This window comes from Phycodurus eques, chromosome 11 (genome assembly GCF_024500275.1).
Source record: "Phycodurus eques isolate BA_2022a chromosome 11, UOR_Pequ_1.1, whole genome shotgun sequence".
Taxonomy (NCBI): domain Eukaryota; kingdom Metazoa; phylum Chordata; class Actinopteri; order Syngnathiformes; family Syngnathidae; genus Phycodurus; species Phycodurus eques.
Genome location: NC_084535.1, coordinates 462478 through 483030, shown reverse-complemented (window position 1 = coordinate 483030; position 20553 = coordinate 462478). Strand labels below are relative to the sequence as shown.

Genomic DNA, 20553 nt, shown 5'->3' with positions numbered 1-20553 from the left:
TGTCCATCTTTTTATGCCAGTGAGGCATAGTGACAGACAGAACAAATGAATGGTCTTCTATTAGATGGCAGGAAGTACATACATTAATGAATGTATCCACCTTTTGTGACATTTTTGTTTGTTGGTGTGCTGTGAGATTTTTCAATTGTAAAATATCTCCTTGGCTCCATAAATGTGGGAAATCACTGCTCTAGTCAGGTCATGTATTCTAATCCGTCAGATTACATGACAGAAATAATGGGTTCAATTACTTTATTGCAATTAAATTACTTCACACACACTCAAACTTTAGAGCATGATTCGACAGAACGCCTGCATGTTCACTTACAACAGTTAGTGCTAACACTGTTACTTTACAATCCAAAGACATGCAAACACTAAAGCCATGAAAAAGGTAACCAAAAAAAAAAAAGAAACATTTTAAGGAGGGGCCTGGGGGTATCCCCCGAGCCCCCGCAGATAAGTTTTTTTTATTTGAACATAAACTAAGCGATCTGGAAGACTGAGAGAGTACAGTAAGGCAAAAAAAAAATATTATTCACGCAGAAAAACCTATTTACACCGATCAAGTACATGTTGACGTACAAATTTAAGATTCAAATTAAATTTGCCTCGTTTCTTTGCTTTTTTGTTCTGGCCTCCAACTGGAGCCAGGCCCATCTCCACCTGCACCTGATGCCTGCTTCAAGCTGTGCCACATGAATTGCATCCTCCTCTTTAAGCACTCTCATTCTGGAAAAGAATTGACTAAAATCATTGTCTGTTTCACGTCATTTTTCACTATTACCAACTTCAAAGGCTAATCCCAAATGCATCCTCCAGGAAAATATGAAGTACAATATTTTTCTGTTTTTATTGGCCATTGCTGAATTGGAAGTTAGTTCATTCTGTGTTGTGACGTAATCCCTAAAATCGCTCTGTCGCTTAATACATTTAACATTAACATCAGTAAACTAATTAGATCATTGTAGGCGCGTTTTCCAATGAATACAAGATATACTAGCGGATCAGCTCTTGTCGCCGATGTCACGTGTGCTTCGCGGTTCCACTCGGGACCGCAACCGGGGCCCCGACCCGCAGCACCTCAACGCAAAAATACAAAAGACCGGCACAACAAATACGACACAGGCTGATCTGATGAGCACAAATGTCGCTTAAACGTAAGAGTAGCAATACAGGACGTCCGCTCCAGAGGTGGGTCGAGTAGCCAAATATTGTACTCAAGTAAGAGGACTGTTACGTGACAATAATGTGACACAAGTAAAAGTAAAAAGTAGGCCTCCAAAAAAATGACTTAAGAGTCATTAAGTACGCAGTGAAATTATTACTCAAGTACTGAGTAAATCGTGAGTAACTTTCAGATTTTTTTTTTTTTTTAACCACAGCATGAACATCAATTAAAAAAAAAATAAAAATACAAACTAAAACGTGAATGTCCAAATTCTGATGCTGCTGTGTGTGTGTGTGTATGCACAGTGAAAACTACAAAAAAAAAATAACAATCTGCAATTTACTGCATGGTGTTTTCTCGAGTTATAAGTGAGCTGAAATATCCACCTTTGGGCAGACGGTGCTAAATAAAGTGTGCAAATTCAGATATTACTGAACAACACCACTTAATCTAAAACAAAATCTTTATCAGATTGACTTGGACTTGACATGTAACTCGCTGCGTTCTTGGCCACGTCACATTGCAAAAGAGATGTTCTGTTTTAACTGCTCTTTTACCTGGTAAATAAAGTTCAAATAAAGTACATTTTAAAAAATCTGGTCGCACAAGGGGTGTACTCCCTCTTGTAATCGGCATGTGGCTGTGTTCAGAAGTAACAGATCACTTTCAAAGTAATGTTCAATGGGAGTCCGCACACACCTGCCATCCATTTTGAAGTGCTGAAAACCAACAACGTGCACAGGGCCTCACAGAAACATTATTTGCTTTAGCAACTCAAATGACTGAATGAAGAAGCTGTTTGCTGACTGACTTACTGATAAAGTGTGTGTGACAGAAAGAGAAAGGACGAGAGAGAAAGAACAGAATGTACCCCAGAAGATGCATGGCAACGCCGCCCGATGCTAACCCTAACCCAGATTATTGTGACAGAGTAAAAGTACCGTTTCTTCTTAACGTAAATACTCCAGTAAAAAGTATGCTTAGTTAAAACTACTCTGACAAGTACAATTTATCCAAAATGTTACTTGCGTAAATGTAACGGAGTAAACGGAGCACGTTCCTACCCACCTCTGAATGTAACAGATGATGATGATACATTTTGGAAATTCCGTAATGTGCATGTGATTACATGTAAAGAGTTCGAGCCCGGCGGACGACTGGTTAGCACTTCTGCCTTACAGTTCAAATCCCGGCCTCGCCTGTGTGGAGTTTGCGTGTTCTCCCCGTGCCTGCGTGGGTTTTCTCCGGGCACTCCGGTTTCCCTCCCACGTCCCAAAAACATGCATGCTAGGTTGATTGCCGACTCTAAATTGCCCTTAAGTGTGAATGTGTGTGCAGATGGTTGGTTGTTTCTATGTGCCCTGCGATTGCGTGGCGACCAGTTCAGGGCGTACCCCGCCTCTCGCCCAAGGATAGCTGGGATAGGTTCCAGCATGCCTGCGACCCGAGTGAGGAGAAAGCGGTACAGAAAATGGATGAATGGATAGTTCCTGCCCAACACTGGTGATCAGGGAGGATGGAACGCTGAATGACAGTAACCGCGTTCGCAATCATTCACTCATTCCCGACTCGCACGGATTTTTAAGCAGCGGACCTGGAAAGTCCCTAAAACGTCCACTAAAGGTTGTGACTTACCGAGCACTTTCCGTACCGGCTGTACTTCCGTCCTCGGTCGGCGACGCTGTACACGTAAATGAAGTTGTCGTGAGATCCCACCGCCAGCAGGGCACCGTCTGCACACAGGAAGCGATCGTGACGCCGCCATCGGACCGTCTTCGCAACAGACTCCACCCACCTACGGAGAAGCGCATGACGGATAGCTGCTCGTTGCCGTCCGTGTGGATGGCGACCAGGTCGGCGGTCTCGGCGTCCAGCACGAACCACCTGACACGCACGCACGCACACATTAGCCCCGCCTACCGCGCCGGCCAGCCCCGCTCACCCGTGACGCGACACTGACTTTCCCGAATGCGTTCCTAGGGCGACCACTCCTCCGCTGGGATGGAAGTCTGCGCAGTGGCCGTGTTCCTGCGGGAGGGTCGCAGCTGTCAATCATCTCGACGGGACAACAACGAGGTAGCGACATCGTCGGGAGGACGTGACATCGTGGCTCACCTCCACGCTGCGACTCCACTGCAGCTTGTGATCGCTGGAATTCCACAGACACACCAGACGGTCCTGAGCGCATGTCAGGAACAAATCTTTGGACGGGTGCGACGCCAAGCCCCACAGCTCGTCCGTGTGACCCTGAAAGCACCGTGGAACACGCATCACGACGCTGATGTGCAGGCTCCCCGAACGCATCGCCACGCACGCTGGAGCCCCACATGCATCATGAAACGCATACCAAGTCCCCAAAGGCATCGCAACACGCACACCTGGGGCCTCACGTACAAAACGTGCGTACGAACAAAAACGCGGCGTACGTTCTTTTTCACGGCAAAGTTCCGATGTATCAAGCGTGAAATGACCGTGGAAATGTGCGGTGCCTCACGCCAACTTCATGGTTGGCGTACGCACGTTTGGTGCTTTGGCGACACTTCGAGCTGATGCTGGGAAACTGTTATGATAAATCTGCACATCAGAGAAACGTGAACAATTAACACTGATCAACAATTCATGCCCGACAACATTTGATTTCAACAATGTAAAAGAAGCAAGGACTCGGAATTCACCAGTTTATTAAATAAATGGCTGATATTTGTGAGGACGCCTATAAATCGATCGAGGCGATCATTTATGCCGCCTATTGGCCTTAACAATCTCCTCGTGACTCCAGCACAGCACGGGTGAGGACACGGCCAGTCGGGCCGGTTGTTGGAGTGCAGTTGCGTCGGAGACGCCAGGAACGGGGGATGAATCCTCCGCGTCTGTGACACCAGAGGTGCCAGCGCTGAAAAAAATGAATCCTTTGAACTTGATTTGAACATTTACATCAGTGGCATATGATTCAAATCTGTTCAAATGACTTTTTTTTTCTTGGAGGAGAAGAGGGGTAAATGATGTCATTTTAACACATTTGAATCGTGTGCAACCGACGTACATGTTCAAATGAAGTACATTCAAAGGACTCTTTTTTTTCAGTGAGGGACGGCGGAGGAATCCTCCGCGTCTGCGACACGAGAGACACCGGGGACGCGTGTCCTTTCCTGCATAGTAAAATAATAAATCGAGTCATCAAACAGGAGTCAAAGGTTTTTGATATCCTCTTTAATGTGCTGATGTGCTTCTATTTGAATTCAAAAGATTTAGCACAAATACCATACATACAACATTTCATCTCATAGGGCTGAGTGTAGGTTACTGTATGAACACCTTTGTTGTGAGTTCGAAAAGTAAATGGGATTTACCTTGTGCGGTGATCAGAGTCAGCCACATGTGCTCCCAGCACCCCCGAGAGAGCAGCGTCACCCACGACTGCAGCGACTCTCTCCTCGAACGGGGTGAGGCCCTCCGCCTGTTTCTGCCACACGTTGATGGCGGGCAGGTGTCTTCCGCTTCACATCCGCCTTAATGTCTGCCCACTTCTTTTTTTAGTTCAGCGTGCGCGCGCTGTTCTGACTCCACAGCATTGACAGCCGCACACACGCTTTCGCATTCGCTCCTCTTTCGCTTGTTGTTAACGCCGTAGGACAGCGTGTCAAAGAGGATTTCCTTGCGCACCTCCACGTCAATGAGCAACTTCACATCCATCCATCCATCCATCCATTTACAACACCGCTTATCCTGGTTAGGGTCGCGGGACGCTGGAGCCTATGCCGGCCGACTTCGGACGAAAGGCGGACTACAGCCTGAACTGGTCGCCAGTCAGTCGCAGGGCACACATAGACACGGACAACCATTCGCACTCACATTCACGCCGTCACCGAGTGGGAAATGAACCCACGCTGCCCGCACCAAAGTCAGCCGAGTGCACCACTACATCATCAGAGACATTTCACATTCAGAAAAATTCTTTCCCCTCATGACCTTGCTCATTTTCCTTTTTTCTGATCATGCAGAGATCGGGATCTCAGGTGCTGGGTTCATTTAAATATGATTTGTATATTTAAATGTGGCCGTGGACAGGGAGGGGTCGGCTACTCCAACGTGCGCTCAATTATACGTCGATTGGGATGTACGAAGGAAATGTGCTTGGATTCATGCGTACGCAGATTCATACATCTGCATATTTTTGTGCGTACGACGTTTTCTGGATTTGAGCGTACGCCATGTTTCAGTAGGAAATCCACGCAAGTCTTTGTACATGAGGCCCCTGGTCCCTAAACACATCACGCCACCCACATAGCGAGTCCCCGATGAACTCATGGGCAGCAGCCATTTTAGAGATAATTCCAGACCCACACAATATTGTCTTCTGTGAGAATATACCAACCAAACCTACCAAAAGAAAGCGTCAACTCCCTTCTTTCATCAGAAAGTTTGTTTCTACCCTTTTCTGTTCTTTAGTAATCAATTCTAGAATTTGTCATTTGCACAGTAAAAACACAACGGTAGCACTGAGCAATGAAATTCATACTTTACTAGTAGTTTCCCCTCCACCAAGACAAAGAACACAAAAGATGATAAACAATTTAAATAATGCACGATAAAGAACAAAGAAAAAACTGGAAAATCTGCAGTCGAACACGGGTTGGTTTCACCAAAAACAACAGTTTCGGACCAAAAAGCGGACATAACGAGCTTCGTGTGAAAAAAATGTCAATATTTTTTTTTGCTTTTGTGATACCTCAACTAACAGGGGCCGACTGGTTAGCACATCTGCCTCACAGTTCTGAGGACCGGGGTTCAAATCCGGAGTTTGCATGTTCTCCCTGAGCCTGCGTGGCTTTTCTCCGGGTACTCCGGTTTCCTCCCACGTCCAAAAACATGCGTGGTAGGTTGATTGAAGACTCTAAATCGCCCGTAGGTGCGGATGTGAGTGCGAATGGTTGTTTGTTTCTATGTGCCCTGCGATTGGCTGGCGACCAGCTGGAATAAGCTCCAGCACGCCCGCGACCCGGGTGAGAAGCGGTACAGAAAATGGATGGATATTTTTTTTTTTTTTTTTTTACAGATATACAACTAAGACCCACGACGTGAGCGACGCAGACTCACTGCGGGGCTCCAGTTGAACGTCAGTGGCTTTTTTAAAATGGCGTTCGCCATTCACGCCATGAATTTTGTCACCTTGTCTCATGACGGCAACACACATTTACCTCGACACATATTCTGTTTATAGCATACGTCTACGTTCTCTGTTGGCGTGTCAGGTGTCTAAATTTTTCCGACGTCCAACGTGTTGCCATTTCCCTCCCTCACAAGCTGAGATTCACCACCCAGTTTTCTACTTAAAAGCGAAATCCAAAGCGATGCAACGACGCCATCTACAGGAATCTGTTCGTCATTAAAATGTACGAGAGAAATATATTCGGCGGTGGCAATAAACGCTTGGATTTCAGTTGACCTATAGAAACGTCCCCGGCAGTCAATGAGTTAAATGAAGCAAAGGAAAGCCTGACGATGGCTTTGACGAGCGCTGGTCTTTCTTACCTGAACTTCCACCGTAAAGCCGTCATGGAAGGTTCCTCGGAGAATAAAGTTCCGCGACGTTCCCACCAGAAACTCGTCTCCCTTCCCTTCAGACACGGCCCTGATGGTCCCGTATTGATCCGGAACCTTCAGACACACAAACGGCCGTCAACGGTCTCAAATAGGAAAGGTGCGAACGTGCGTGCCGTGAGCGCGACGGCGAGACCTCGATGTCGCGCTCGGCTCGGATGCGGTGGTCCCACAGGACAATCTTGCGGTCTTTTCCGCCTCCGCTCAGCAGGGTGCCGCTCCTCATCTCGCACAGACAGAACACGCTGCCCTCGTGACCTTTCACTTGGCGAACAATCTGAAAGGCTGCGCCAAAGCAAAGAGTGTTGTTTTAAAAGCATCCAGCGGTAGGCAACAGAGACCCGACAATAAAGCGCCTGTTTCACTTGACTGCTGGTCGAGTGAAGTGGGACAAAAACAAAAAAAAAGGGCAGGAATTGAGTTAGTGTGATGCTAGGGCATGTGGGCAAGGTGAGCCACTGTCGCCGTTTACTGAACAGGACACAAATACAAAATGAAAACACTGGCAAAGAGCTGCTGTAGGCCACCCCTCACGCCCAGACACTCAGCTTGACTAACCAGTAGGGCTGCACGATATCGGGGGGGAAAAAATGACTATTTCTTTTTTCAAGCCGGCGATATATATTGTGTAGTGAAATAACACAGGATCAGTGTTGGGAAACACACATTTTTCACACGAACTACTTCAAAGTTCAGTTCACCGTTCCCAAAATGAACTAGTTCAAGTTAATAGGTCATAATTCAATTTTTTGAACGATCTAGTTCATAGCTCCTTTTTTCCCCGCAACATACTGGCATTTCATTTCCCCATTGTTGCCGGCCATGCAGTCCACACTCTTAGCCAGCTGCAGCTTTCACTCTACAATCTCAAACACATGAGGAGAAACTCATTGCTTGAATGGCGTTTTTAAAAATGTGGAATCAAAAACAAAACAGGACTTTGGTCCTGCAAACAAAAACATGCAACACAGTATGACAGGAACGATGGTGAAAGGAAATTGATTGCTCGCACCTCTGGCTGACTATAATAGTTTATCTCATCTACTCATATATTACACAAGAAGTTACATATTTTCAGTGTGATCGTACAGTGTTTGAACTAAATCATTCTGATGAAAATAACGTTCCTAGTAATCCGAGTAATTATGTTCTGTATTAGAAAAGAACCAAAGAACACATTTATGCAGTGTCCCTGAACGCAGCTCGCACAATCACACAGCTGCGGCGTTTCATTCTGAAGAGTGAAACGGGAAATGCAGCAGGTGTACATTGTTTCCCGTGTCCTCATTCATAGTTATCGTACAAAGAGGTAAGTATACAACACTGTGGCCTGCTCCGTGTGTTGTTTGAAGCGTTATAATTTACCATAACCCAGCTATCCATCCATTTTCCTCTGCTTATCCGAGGTCGGATCGCGAGGGCAGCAGCCTGAGCAGAGAAGCCCAGACGTCCCTTTCCCCAGTACTACTTCTTCTACTCCTACTGTAAGTGACTCAGTAAGATGCATCCATCCTTCCATTCTCTTCCGCTTATCTGAGGTCAGGTCGCGGGGGTGTGGCCTTGTAAACTTGCTTTTGAATAATATTGTTTTTTTCTACATGTCAAGGGGAAGAAATGAAAATGAAAAAACGGATTTTATTTTTCTCTTCAGTCCATTCGAGACCAATATTCCCTTGTCGATACGACGTACGCACCTCGTGGTCCTTTCCCAGAGGTCTCTGTGGGGCTCCTGGTCCACACAAGTAGGACGCCTCCAGAGTCTCCGGTCAGAATGTCGCCGTTGCTCAGGAAGGCCAGACACTGGATGAACTTTGGCTTCTCATATTTCTGGAAAGCAACACGTCATGTACACGCACACATATCTACAGTGCTGTGAAAAAGTATCGACCCCCTTCTCAAATACTAATATTTTTGCATAGTTTCCCCACTTTAACGTTTAAGATCAGCAAACAAATATAAATATTAGACAAATATAACCCAAGTGAACATGAATTCCGTTTTTACGGTTTCGGTACTGAATACATGAAAGAATTGCTAATGGGATATAATATATACATCTGAGATGGACAGACTCAGGTCAAATAGTGGAGCACAGAGTCCAAAGCAAAAACATGGTGAAGCAGCATTTAGCTATTATGCTGCACACAAATGAAAGAAGTTGCCCACAGAAGTGACGTCAGCCCCAAGTGGGAATGTTTTAAGTCCAGGTTCAAAACTCTTTTTTTTTTTTTTTTTCATGCTCTTTAGAGCATTTCCACTTTTAAATTATATTTCTTGCACTGTATGCTGTTTTAATTGTACTTTTTTCCCCTCTCTTTCTCTTAAATGTTTATAAGCTGTTTTTGTCTTCCTTTTTTAAATGCTTTTAATCGTGTAAAGCACATTGCGTTACCTTGTGTATGAAATGCGCTATATAAATAAATTTGCTTTGCTTTAAAGTGTGATTTCATTTATTCAGGAAAAAAACTATTCAGTGAGCTGGCCCTGCGTAAAAAAAGTAATTACCCCCCTTGTTAGATCATGAATTAAATCTGGCTAATCACAACGTTTGGTTAATTTTTCACTGATCACACCCAAGCCTGATTACCTCAAGACCGGCTCAATCAAGAAATCACATAAACAGAATCTGTCCCAACAAAATCCAGTCAGACAAAAGATGCCACGATCCAAACTAATTCCAGAACAGTTGAAAAATAAAGTCATTGACATCTATCAGTCTGGAAAGGTTTACAAAAGCCATTTGTAAAGCTTTAGGATTCCAGCGAACCATTGGGAGAGCCATTATCCCTCGCCTGGAGAAAACATGGAACAGCAGTGAAGGGAGAGTAGAATAGGAGAGTGTGGTGGACCAGGAAGTGGCAATTATTAGTAAGGGGGAAGTTAGAAAGGCTTTAAAGAGGATGAAAAATGGAAAGGCAGTTGGTGCTGATGACATTCCTGTGGAGGTATGGAAGCATCTAGGAGAGGTGGCTGTGCAGTTTTTGACCAGCTTGTTCAATAGAATTCTAGCGGGTGAGAAGATGCCTGCGGAATGGAGGAAAAGTGTGCCGGTGCCCATTTTTAAGAACAAGGGTGATGTGCAGAGCTGTGGGAACTAGAGAGGAATAAAGTGGATGAGCCACAGAATGAAGTTATGGGAAAGAGTCGTGAAGGCGAGACTCAGGACAGAAGTGAGTATTTGCGAGCAACAGTATGGTTTCATGCCAAGAAAGAGTACCACAGATGCATTATTTGCCTTGAGGATGTTGATGGAAAAGTACAGAGAAGGTCAGAAGGAGCTACGTTGTGTCTTTGTAGATCTACAGAAAGCCTATGACAGAGTACCCAGAGAGGAACTGTGGTACCTCAATGCGGAAGTCTGGAGTGGCAGAGAAGTATGTTAGAATAATACAGGACATGTACGAGGGCAGCGGAACAGCGGTGAGGTGTGCTGTAGGTGTGACAGACGAATTTAAGGTGGAGGTGGGACTGCATCAGGGATCGGCCCTGAGCCCCTTCCTGTTTGCAGTGGTGATGGATAGGCTGACAGATGAGGTTAGACTGGAATCCCCGTGGACCGTGATGTTTGCAGATGACATTGCGATCTGCAGTGAAAGCAGGGAGCAGGTGGGGGAACAGTTAGAAAGGTGGAGCCATGCACTGGAAAGCAGAGGAACGAAGATTAGCCGAAGTAAGACAGAATATATGTGCATGAATGAGAGGGGTGGTGGGGGAAGAGTGAGGCGACAGGGAGAAGAGATAGCGAGGGTGGAGGACTTGAAATACTTGGGGTCAACTTGGAGAAAGGCTGACATGGAAAAGGATGACGCGCTGTGGCGATCCCTAAAGGGACAAGCCCAAACGAAAAGAAGAAGAAATGAAATCACCACTTAAAACAGCAATTTAAGTTCAATTGGGTTATATTTATCTGATATTTACATTTGTTTAATGATCTTAAAGTGGAGAAACTATGCAAAAATAGAAAAACATTTGAGAAGGGAGCCGATATGTTTTCACGGCAATGGATATAAATAGATGATATCTATATATACAGTGTTGCGAAGTAAATAATTACATATAACAAAATCACATAATATAAAAAATTAGTTGCCCTTGGTTATTTCCATGATTACAATTTTAGTAAGAAAATGTAGTCCATAAATATCCGCAAAAGCTCACTTCCTCCTAAAGCCGACACTTGTGATTGGCTCTCTCTGGTCATGTGCCATTTTGCAGGTGTTAAACTTGACATACAGTCAATTGCCAAATGTATGCGCTCATTTGCCTTGACTCTGAAATTAATTTAAGTGACACACCATTCTTAATCCGTAGGGTTCAATATGACATCGGTCCACCCTCTGCAGTTACAGCAGCTTAAACTATTCTGGGAAGGTTTTCCACAAGGATTAGGAGTGAGTCTATGGGCATTTTCCACCATTCTTACAGAGAAACGCATTTGTGAGGTTACACAGTGACGTTGGATGAGAAGGCCTCGTTCTCAGTCTCTGCTCTAATTCATTCCAAAAGTGGTCAGGATTGTGCAGGCCTGTCAAGTTCATCCACATCAAACGCTCTCATCCGTGTCTTTATGAACCTTGCTTTGTGCACTGATGCACAGTCATGTTGGAACAGGAAGGGGCCGTCTCTAAACTATTCCCACAAAGTTGGAAATGTCCAAAATATTAGCGCCTGAGCTCCAGTGAAAGGAACTCTGAATGCTTCAAGATACCAAGAGATTTTGGACAAAAACAAGAAGACAAGAATGGACAAAGATTCCCATAAACTCACTCCTAAACCTTGTTGAAAGCCTTCCCACACTACTTGAAGCCGTTGGAGCTGCAAAAGAACCCACATCACATACGGATTTAGAACGGGATATCACTTCAACTCATTTGTGAGTCGAGGCAGGTGAGCAAATACTTTTGCCAATATAATGTTACCAAATATGACCTCGAAGTGCCGTCTTGTGTTGCAATCTGTTGGTTTGTATGAGATTTGAGAGGTTTAACTCATAGTTACTCTGTTGAACACACAAAAGAACAATTAGTTTTCAACAGTTTCATCTTTATCATTTTGGACTTTTTTTATAGAACATTCTCCGATCTGGTTGTCATATGAAGCAATATCTAAATTGTGCACTTTGACATTAGGTCAACACGGTATCATGTTTTCCACATGCTGTGCACATATATGCAACAACTATTATTTACATTTCATCATGTTTTGTTATCAGTTTATTATTTGTGTATCGAATATGGATAATTCCAAAATAATGATGCTTTTGTTCCACTTTTTAGAGGAAAACATCCAAGGGTCCCGTTGATGCATTTATTCAAAATGAAGAAATCAAAATGTAATCAAATGTAACATTTTCAACAGGGTAAATTGTAACCCTAACCAACTACATTTCCAGAGCCATCCTCACAACACTGTATAAAGATAATGCACCAATGACAACAAAGGGTGCGAACCCACCCCGAAGATGCCCTGTTTCCGAGCCAACGAAGTGCCGGTCCAGGCCCAGAAGAAGATGTGTGACTTTCCACAGGTGATGATGGTGTTCGGGTCAGTGGGGTGGAAATCCACGACCAGGACCACTTCAGTGGTGGTCTGAAAAGCGGCGACGCGCAAGAGAAACGTGACGGGCCATGCCGAGACCAAGAGCAGCAGTGCGCCCTCGACGGGCGGGTGCACGCACGCACCTTGATCTCGGCCATCTTGCACTTCTTCTGCCAATCCCAAACGGTCAACATGTGGTCGTTGCAGTCGTCGATCACGCTCAGATGCTGTCCCGAGTCCTGAAGCGACAATGGAGTGTGCGTGTGTGTGGAGATGAGGACCAAGCTTCCCACGATGCAACGGGCACTCACAGCTCTGGAGAAGGCCAAGGAGCCGACGCCTCGCTCAAACGTCCCCAAACCGATGATCTGCAGCGTGGACAGACTGACGCTGTCCCAAACGCGAACGTGCGGCGGCACGGCCTACGTGGCAAAATGCTTCGTTTATTGATTGACTGATAACAGCAGAATAACAACAAAAAACTAAAGCGGTCATTCCCGAGTGTTCCGTGAGAGATTTTCAGACACGCCGTGGGAAATGATCCAATTTCAAGTCTTTGTTACGAAAACTGTTTCTTTACTACAAATGATGTACTACCTTTGTTCATCTATTTTATGGCAGTGACGTATGACGACAGGCACAAGTAGATGGCCGAAGGCGCATAAGGATTCTGTGTCTCCACCTGTTGCCATTCATACAGCGGAAGAAATCATGACACGCACTCACCCAGTAAATCCATTAGGGAGGAAATTGAGAGATTATTTCAGCATTCATACTTTTTGTGACATTTTGGTTTGGTGGGGTACTGTGACATTTTCCTCATTTGAAATCGGGTACCTCGGCTTCATAAAAGTTGGGATACACGAACGGAAGTTGTGTGCTCGAGCGAGATATCGTGACAACAAACGCATACAGTCATGAAATTTTTTTTTTTTTTTTTTTTTACAACTTTGTTTCATTAATTTCTTCATTTTAATTGGTATATTACCTGAAGCATACAATGAACGTGACAACAATGCAGCTGATTCCATCATACTTAATGTCCTATTCAACATGGTAAAGTTCAGTCATTTTGGTTACTGTCCCCAAAAAGCAATTTAAAAAAAAAATAATAATAATAAACCTGAAAAATGGCTACAGATCAGCTCTTAAATTCAACTCTTATGAGCTATTTTTGTCATCTTTGTATTTGTCCAAATAAATGTACCTTTATTTGTTCATGTATAGAGTTCTACATATAAATATATACAAAGAATATTTAATATATATATGTTCAAAAATGGCAGCACAGAGAATGACACGTCAGCACAACTGCCTCGCAGTTCTGAGGTCGCAGGTTAAAATCCGGCCTCGCCTGTGTGGGGTTGGAATGTTCTCCCCGTGCCTGCGTGGCTTTTGTCTTGGTACTTCGGTTTCCTCCCAGATACCAAAAACATGCTTGGTAGGTTAACTGCTCGTAAGTGTGACTGTGAGTGCGAATGGGTGTTTGTTTATGTGCGCACTGCAATTGGCTGGCGACCAGTTCAGGGTGTACCCCGCTTCTCGCCCAGAGTCAGCTGGGATAGGCACCAACTCGCCCGCGACCCGCGTGAGGACAAGCGGTATGGAAAATGGATGGAAGGATGGAAAACTTTCCGTGATTTTCAACATTTGACATTTCGGACCACCTCAGTGATGTGGAAATCTTCCATCAAATATGGTGGAAGATTCTTATAAGAAGACATCATTTGCTTCCCCAAGTGTCGACTGAGCTCACCCTTCCATCTTTGTCCACGCCGGCAATCTGGCCCGTGGCGATGCGAATCTTGTCGGGATGAACGGCAAGACTTTGGTGGGAGCGAGACAGAGCGAGAGAGAGAGAGAGAGGCAGACAGGGAGCGAGACAGAGACAGACACACAGACAAAGGTTTTATGAGATGACGTGGTCGCAAGCGCGCAACAAGAGAGGAAAGCGGCGGACGTCTCACCACTTGACGCAGTCGGTGTGTCCCAGGTAGTGCCTCTGGGTTCGCTCGTCGTAGCTGAACAAGACCACCACTGAGGCGATGAAGTACACCATCTCTCCGGTGGGTAGCAGGCACACGTTCGCTCGGCAATCCCGTCCTCGGTAACCGTAGCTGAAGGCTCGGCGGTCAAGGGAGAGCAGTCTCCTCGTTAGCATCAAAACGGCCGCCTCGTCGCATACCGCTCCGGTTGACGAGAACGACACCTCGCGCAAAGCATCGTGTGGCTTTCATTATCTTCAAATACATTTGTCTGACGACAACAAGGAAGTGTTTAGTGAATTTAGTTTTGAGAAGTGATCAAAGCAAATGCACTGTTGGATTATGTATGAAATATTTGACAATGGATGTCGTGAACTTTTGCATTTTTATGTTTTCATAAAGAACTTCTTACTCCTCCAAAAGAGAGCAGAAGTGCAAGGACGCCGGCGTGTATGTCCCTGCTTCGCATGATGTAAAAAACAAGCGAGACTTTTTTCTAATCTTCTTTTAAATTGAAAATTTCAAGGGTTTGGAGTTCTCTTTTTGTCATCTACAGTAATCCCCCGCTATATTGCTGTTCACGCATGGCGCTCCCGCTATATCACAGATTATTTTGTAAATGGTATTAGTCGTTACTCTGTTTTTTTTTGTGCACAAATGAAGAAGTATCGACTGCAGTTGTAGACAATCCGTGTGAGGACGCCAAAGTTGTCAGAAAATTCAGCTTTTCTGGGTGAGCATTGACCTTATGGCGCTGTGAAGCATATTCCTTAGAGGCTCATGGCAACTGTTAACATCCAAAAAGTCGTGAATCATTGAGTTTTTTATGAGCGCGATTGAACGAAGAAACGAGCGATTTCGCAAGAGACGTGCGTGTGGCACAATACGTGGCCACCTGCACATATTCAATTGGTACGTCCGCGGGACGAGTTAAATAAAACAAAACGGGTTCCCTTCAATTATCGGAGTGATCGATTTAGTTTTTGGATCTCTCTCCCACTAACAAAGCAAGAAAGCCTCTTTTTAAATACAGAAAATAACATACGCGGTCACGTTCATCTCCTCCTCCTCGCTGTCCCTAATGAAGCGGCCAGTTGACGCACAAACGCTAAGTCACCACAAAAGAAGGGAAAAACGAGAATGTGGTGCTGTTGTAGTTTGATTTGCTTGCGGTTGCTGGAAAAATGCCAACTTTGACCAAAGCATGAGCATGAAGGTGCGAGGCTATCGGTCCACATTGAACTCATGTATTGATATAGATAAATTTGCTTGAATACTACTACTACTACGATTCCGCATGTCTTGCATAATCTTTTAAAGATCTACAGATGCGATGAAACCGAGCTTAATCCTTAAAAACTGGAAGCCCGAGGCATAATCACAATTGTTATACAACCCCAACTCCAATGAAGTTGTTTTTGTAAAATGAATTTTTACAATTTCCAAGCAAGTCCGAATTGTTCAAGCGTAGTACCACATTGTGCCACAACGTGGTGGGCAGCACTGAGGTAAACTGCAAGAGATGTTTCGTAGATAAGTGCAAGATGAGGAGGAAACCCCTTCAGTGTAATACAGTACCATGTTTTCCCGTTTTAATATTTGTCTGTACAGAGCAGAGAGAATATGCCTGTGAGTATTGTAGTCTGCTGTTTCTACGTGTTGCTGCTCCATCTGTGTTCAAGCGACAGTTGTTTGAAGGTTCATACTTACTGTAACATCTATGCAAATATCCTTTAGCCCGTCCATGGCGTTTCACATTTTAGGTTAGCAACAAATTAGACTCCGACAAAATTATATGGTTTAAGTTGAACATTTTGTTGTTGAGATATACGTTAAATTTTCTTTCGATTTATATGTCAGTTTTACAGGTCATATCAACTGAGAGTGACAAACTACTTGAAATTGCTTTGCCTCTTATTTGAAGAACTGTGTGAGCAAGAGTGAGAACAGGTGCTGAGGAATACTTTAAAAAGTGTGTTGTAAGAACGCAGCTCAAAGGGGCGCGTCGTATCGACATATTCATATCCGTGGCCGTACTGATGAGTGCCTTAAGTAAATGGGGACACTTTCGGCATGGAGAAGAGGGAGAATTTATTGCGGAATTATCAGGACGAGCACGCTCACATATCCTGGTGAGGCGCCAGGTAATGGTTACTTTAGCTTAGCAGTCGACAGAACTGACTGGGATGTTATTGTGTCACATACAATTCATTTTATTTGATCAAGACGGCACTTTCAAACTCATTCAACGGACTACAGGTAACATAAACACACTTAAAACGTTTAACGTCATCATTAGGGACTAAGTCAGGGGTGGGCTAACTACGGGCCACATCCGCCCCGCCAAAGATTGGTACAGAATCGCCCAAATCATATCAAAATTATGACTGCATTAATTTGACCTTGTCCTCTAATGCCGAGTGGTTCCACCAGGTTGTGCTGCAATACCGAGTGGTTCCACCAGGTTGTGCTGTAATTCCCGAGTGGTTCCACCAGGTAGCGCAGTAGTGCAGTGATGCATTGACTTGACTTTGGCTCTTCTGTTTTTACTCTGCTCATGCTCTGAACCCTTCTCCATCCATGAGTGGGCCGAAGAAAAGTCGAGAGCGAGCGCCGAGTGTTTCATATAGAACGGACTACTAAATACTTTTTCACAGAAGTCCGATCAAAAGCTGTATGTTAGTACTACTGTAATTTGTCAAGAAACCGTCGCGGTTTTCGAGGAATATAACATCGGCCCTCGCTTTTCCACCGAGCGTGCCGATTACGCGAACAGCCGATCGACGCAGGAACCGACGGCTACGGCTCGGCGGTTAGAATCGAGCTTGCGGGCTCGGCCGAACACCTTTATCTGACAAACTGCCGTCCGGGATTCAGTCACGCAAGACCCTGAACCGGCGCCACGGGAGCTGCAGATGGAACTGATTGACGTCCAAGGTGATACCGTCTTAAGAGAGAAGTTCAACTCCCAAACCGGATGAATTTGATGCTTCATTAAGCGCGGACAAATGTGCAGAAATCCGGAAAATGTCACAGAGGATGCTGGTGGCGTTTGGCTCGACGTGTGCGTGAGCAGACTTTTAGTGCGATGACTGCCAACAAAACATCCTGCAGATCCCCGCTGAGTGATGAACACCTCCGATGTGTTCTGAGAATTGCCACAACCAAACTAACACCACACTTTGATGCACTGGCAAAAAAAGGTGATCGACAAAACAACACTGTTCCCATCCATCCATCCGTTTTCTGAGGTGCTTATCCTCACAAGGGTCGCACTTCAAGCAGCTCTAAAATCCTAGCTACCAACGGCGCAGTTAAGAGACGCAAGCGCTAACCCCTTATCGTGGCGAATCGAACAGGCAGCGACACATCCACTCATCAAGCCAACGTGAAAAAGAAATGCGGTTCTTTTAAGATGGAATGGCTGTCGGAGTACGTGCAAATAGAAGAACAAGCGATGAAACTGGGCGATACATTTTCCTTTTCTCGTGAGAAAGGTGTACGCTGCAAAACATGCAGCGAAGCCAAAGTAGCAAGTGAGTTTTCAGAGGGAAAACTGTGGACTGAATGGAGGTTGGACTACCTCAAGCGTCGCATTCAGCAGAAATGTCATTTGAAAGCTGTTGGAATTGTACGAAGACTCAAGATGGGACAGGGGATCGGTCCATTATTGCGGGAGAGCGCAAAAGAACGAGATGTCACACAAAGCAAAATCTGACCCCGAGCAAGTTAAAGTTCTCATTGACATTATTTTACTTGCTATCAAAATGAATGCATAATTGCTGTCAACGATCACATGGCAAAGTATGTAAGTATACCAGAAAGCTGACGAAGTAAAAACTATGCCTTTGAATTTGTGCACTCAATCAATGAAATTATGCAGAATGAGATTATGTGCAGTGTTAAAGATGCACCCTGGCATGCCCTGATAGTAGATGAGAGCACAGACATATCAATACACAAAAAGCTAGTCCTATATATTAAATACAAGGAGGAAAATGATGTTAACCATAAAAGTGTGTTTGGTGGCATCATCCAACTGACAGCTTGCACTGCTCACGATATTGTGCAGGCAATAACTCCGTTTTACTCCAAGCATGGACGGGACATGCAGAGAATGGCGATGCTGCCCTCTGACGGTGCCTCAGGAATGCCCGGAAAACACAACGGAGTTGCGGCTTTGTTAAAGCGCCGAATGCCATACCTAACTGAACAACATCGTGTGGCTCATAGAGAGGACTTGGGCATTGATGATGCCTGGAAAAATGTACCTTTGATGCGAGATGTGAAAACTCCTCTTAAAACTGTGTATTCCACTTTCTCTCGGTCCACTGTGAAGAAGGGCAAAATGGAGGACCTAGCAAAGATTCTTGGTGAAGAAGATACACTGTCATTCAGGCCCCTGAACGAAGTGCGATGGCTGTCACGGCACCGAGCTGTCAATGCTGTTCTGAGGAACTACACTGTCCTTCAAGAATTCACCGATAACAGAGATCCAGTGGCAAAGTACTGCTACAAAAAGCTGAGTTCAAGGTTACTGTCACCGCTCTGGGAGATGTTTTGGGTGAGCTGGCACAACTCTGCCTCACTTTACCAAGACGCAACCTGACTGTGATGGAAGGACACTGCTTTGCAAGAGCAAAGATTGAGAAGTTGCATTCCCAATACTTGAGGGAGAAGGATGTACAGCGGAGTGACCGTGTCAAAGAGGCAACGGGGACCTCATCGGGCGATTGTCTAAATACTGCTGAGAGGACTCTTTTCATTACTAAGCTCCGTGATCACATGCATGCTCGTTTTCCAGAGGATGAATTAAAGGAGTGTTCTGCATTTGACATTGAAGCATTGAGCTCAAACATCAGTTTTGACTATGGATCAGCAGACATTGCCACACTGGCAAAGAAGTATGAGGCCATTCTCCACCACCCACGGTCTTCGGAGGCCATTAACAGTCAATATGCTCAATTCAAGTACATAATGAAGCAAAAACTTCAACAGGGGTCAATCAGCACATTCTCACATATGGTTGCTGCAGCACTTAGATGTGAGGCGCTAAAGGAGATCTCACAGCTTGTGGATATTTGTGCTACAATGCAAGCTTCCAGTGCAGATTGTGAAAGAGGATTTAGTTTAATGAATCATATCAAAACAACATCCAGAAATCGTCTGGAAGTGGCACATTTGGACCAGCTGACGCGCATAAAGTCAAAGCAAGAAGCAGAGGAAGTCATCGACCTGGACAGAGTGTACAAGCATTGGAGAAGCGAGAAGGACACACGTGAACAATAAGGTAACATTCAAGTCAGATTTGTGCATATTCTAGTGACATTTATTTACATTTTTAAAAAATAATAATTTAACATATTGTGAAATATGAGGGATGGGAGTGACGACGCTGAAGCCCTCCCTCACAGTTTAAAACAAATCCTAGAGCAAACCGTGATTAGTAGTAGAAATGCTTATAAAAAAACTGAGTAATTAGATATTTTACGTACAGAGAGTTACAGGAATTTACACTGTATCACAAGCTACAGGCACACGTCACTGTGCAAAATGTGCATGTTTTAATGCGAACAAAATGATATGTCTGAAAGGTGTATGTGTGTCATTTCTTCCAGAACATGACCCTCACCCAGGCCAAAGCAGGACTCCTGTGGTTAAAGCATTTTCATTTCAAGTGGGCCAAATCAATTATATTCAAAGTTCACCAATGAAAATTGCTGCTGTAATTTGGTTCTTTAAATAAGCCATGCAACTTGCTATGATCCGAGGTTTTGAACAGGTGTCATACTGGTGTGTGGCCGCAGCGGGCACATCTGATGTTGCTCACAGTGGTCCTCCGTGCGCTCAAGGAGCTTGAAAAATGAGAGGGAACATTGACTCCGATCTCAACAAAACTACACCAACAACGGTTTTTCTTCACAAGAACCGCTGACAGTTAATTTAAAGTGCATGAGGAGGTGTGTCCTCCAAAAAGATGGACATATTTCCCGATGTTAGTAGTGTTGCAAACACGTGTGGCGGACAAGCGGCAGTTGCGATGTGACGGATGGCGGATTCGCCATGCAGAGGAGACGGCGGCTTGTGCCACTTGCCAGGGCTCCTTCAACAAAGCAGAGTGAGCCTTCCTGCCCTCTGTATCAGACAGACGAGTGAGTCAGCCTAATTTGGGGATTTTGAATGACATGCAGCAAAAGTGTATTGTTTAAAATCTGCAGCCCCCTGGAAAAGCTGAGCAAAAATTGTGGACCCCGCTAT

The 20553-nt window shown here is 44.8% G+C and overlaps 1 protein-coding gene across 5 annotated transcripts in view; it reads right to left on the bottom strand.

Moving 5' to 3' along the window:
- Positions 1-20553, bottom strand: part of LOC133409574 (echinoderm microtubule-associated protein-like 4) — a 37076-nt gene that overhangs the window by 4183 nt on the left and 12340 nt on the right. For all 5 annotated transcript variants that reach the window (XM_061689764.1, XM_061689766.1, XM_061689765.1 and 2 more), the window contains 12 exons: positions 14278-14427; positions 14067-14136; positions 12622-12732; positions 12454-12549; positions 12227-12361; positions 8467-8599; positions 6909-7057; positions 6704-6829; positions 3287-3418; positions 3132-3199; positions 2967-3055; positions 2807-2904 (listed from right to left, as the gene is read on the bottom strand). In XM_061689764.1, coding sequence (XP_061545748.1) covers positions 2807-2904; positions 2967-3055; positions 3132-3199; positions 3287-3418; positions 6704-6829; positions 6909-7057; positions 8467-8599; positions 12227-12361; positions 12454-12549; positions 12622-12732; positions 14067-14136; positions 14278-14427 — 1357 coding nt within the window. The remainder of the gene's footprint in view (positions 1-2806; positions 2905-2966; positions 3056-3131; positions 3200-3286; positions 3419-6703; positions 6830-6908; positions 7058-8466; positions 8600-12226; positions 12362-12453; positions 12550-12621; positions 12733-14066; positions 14137-14277; positions 14428-20553) is intronic.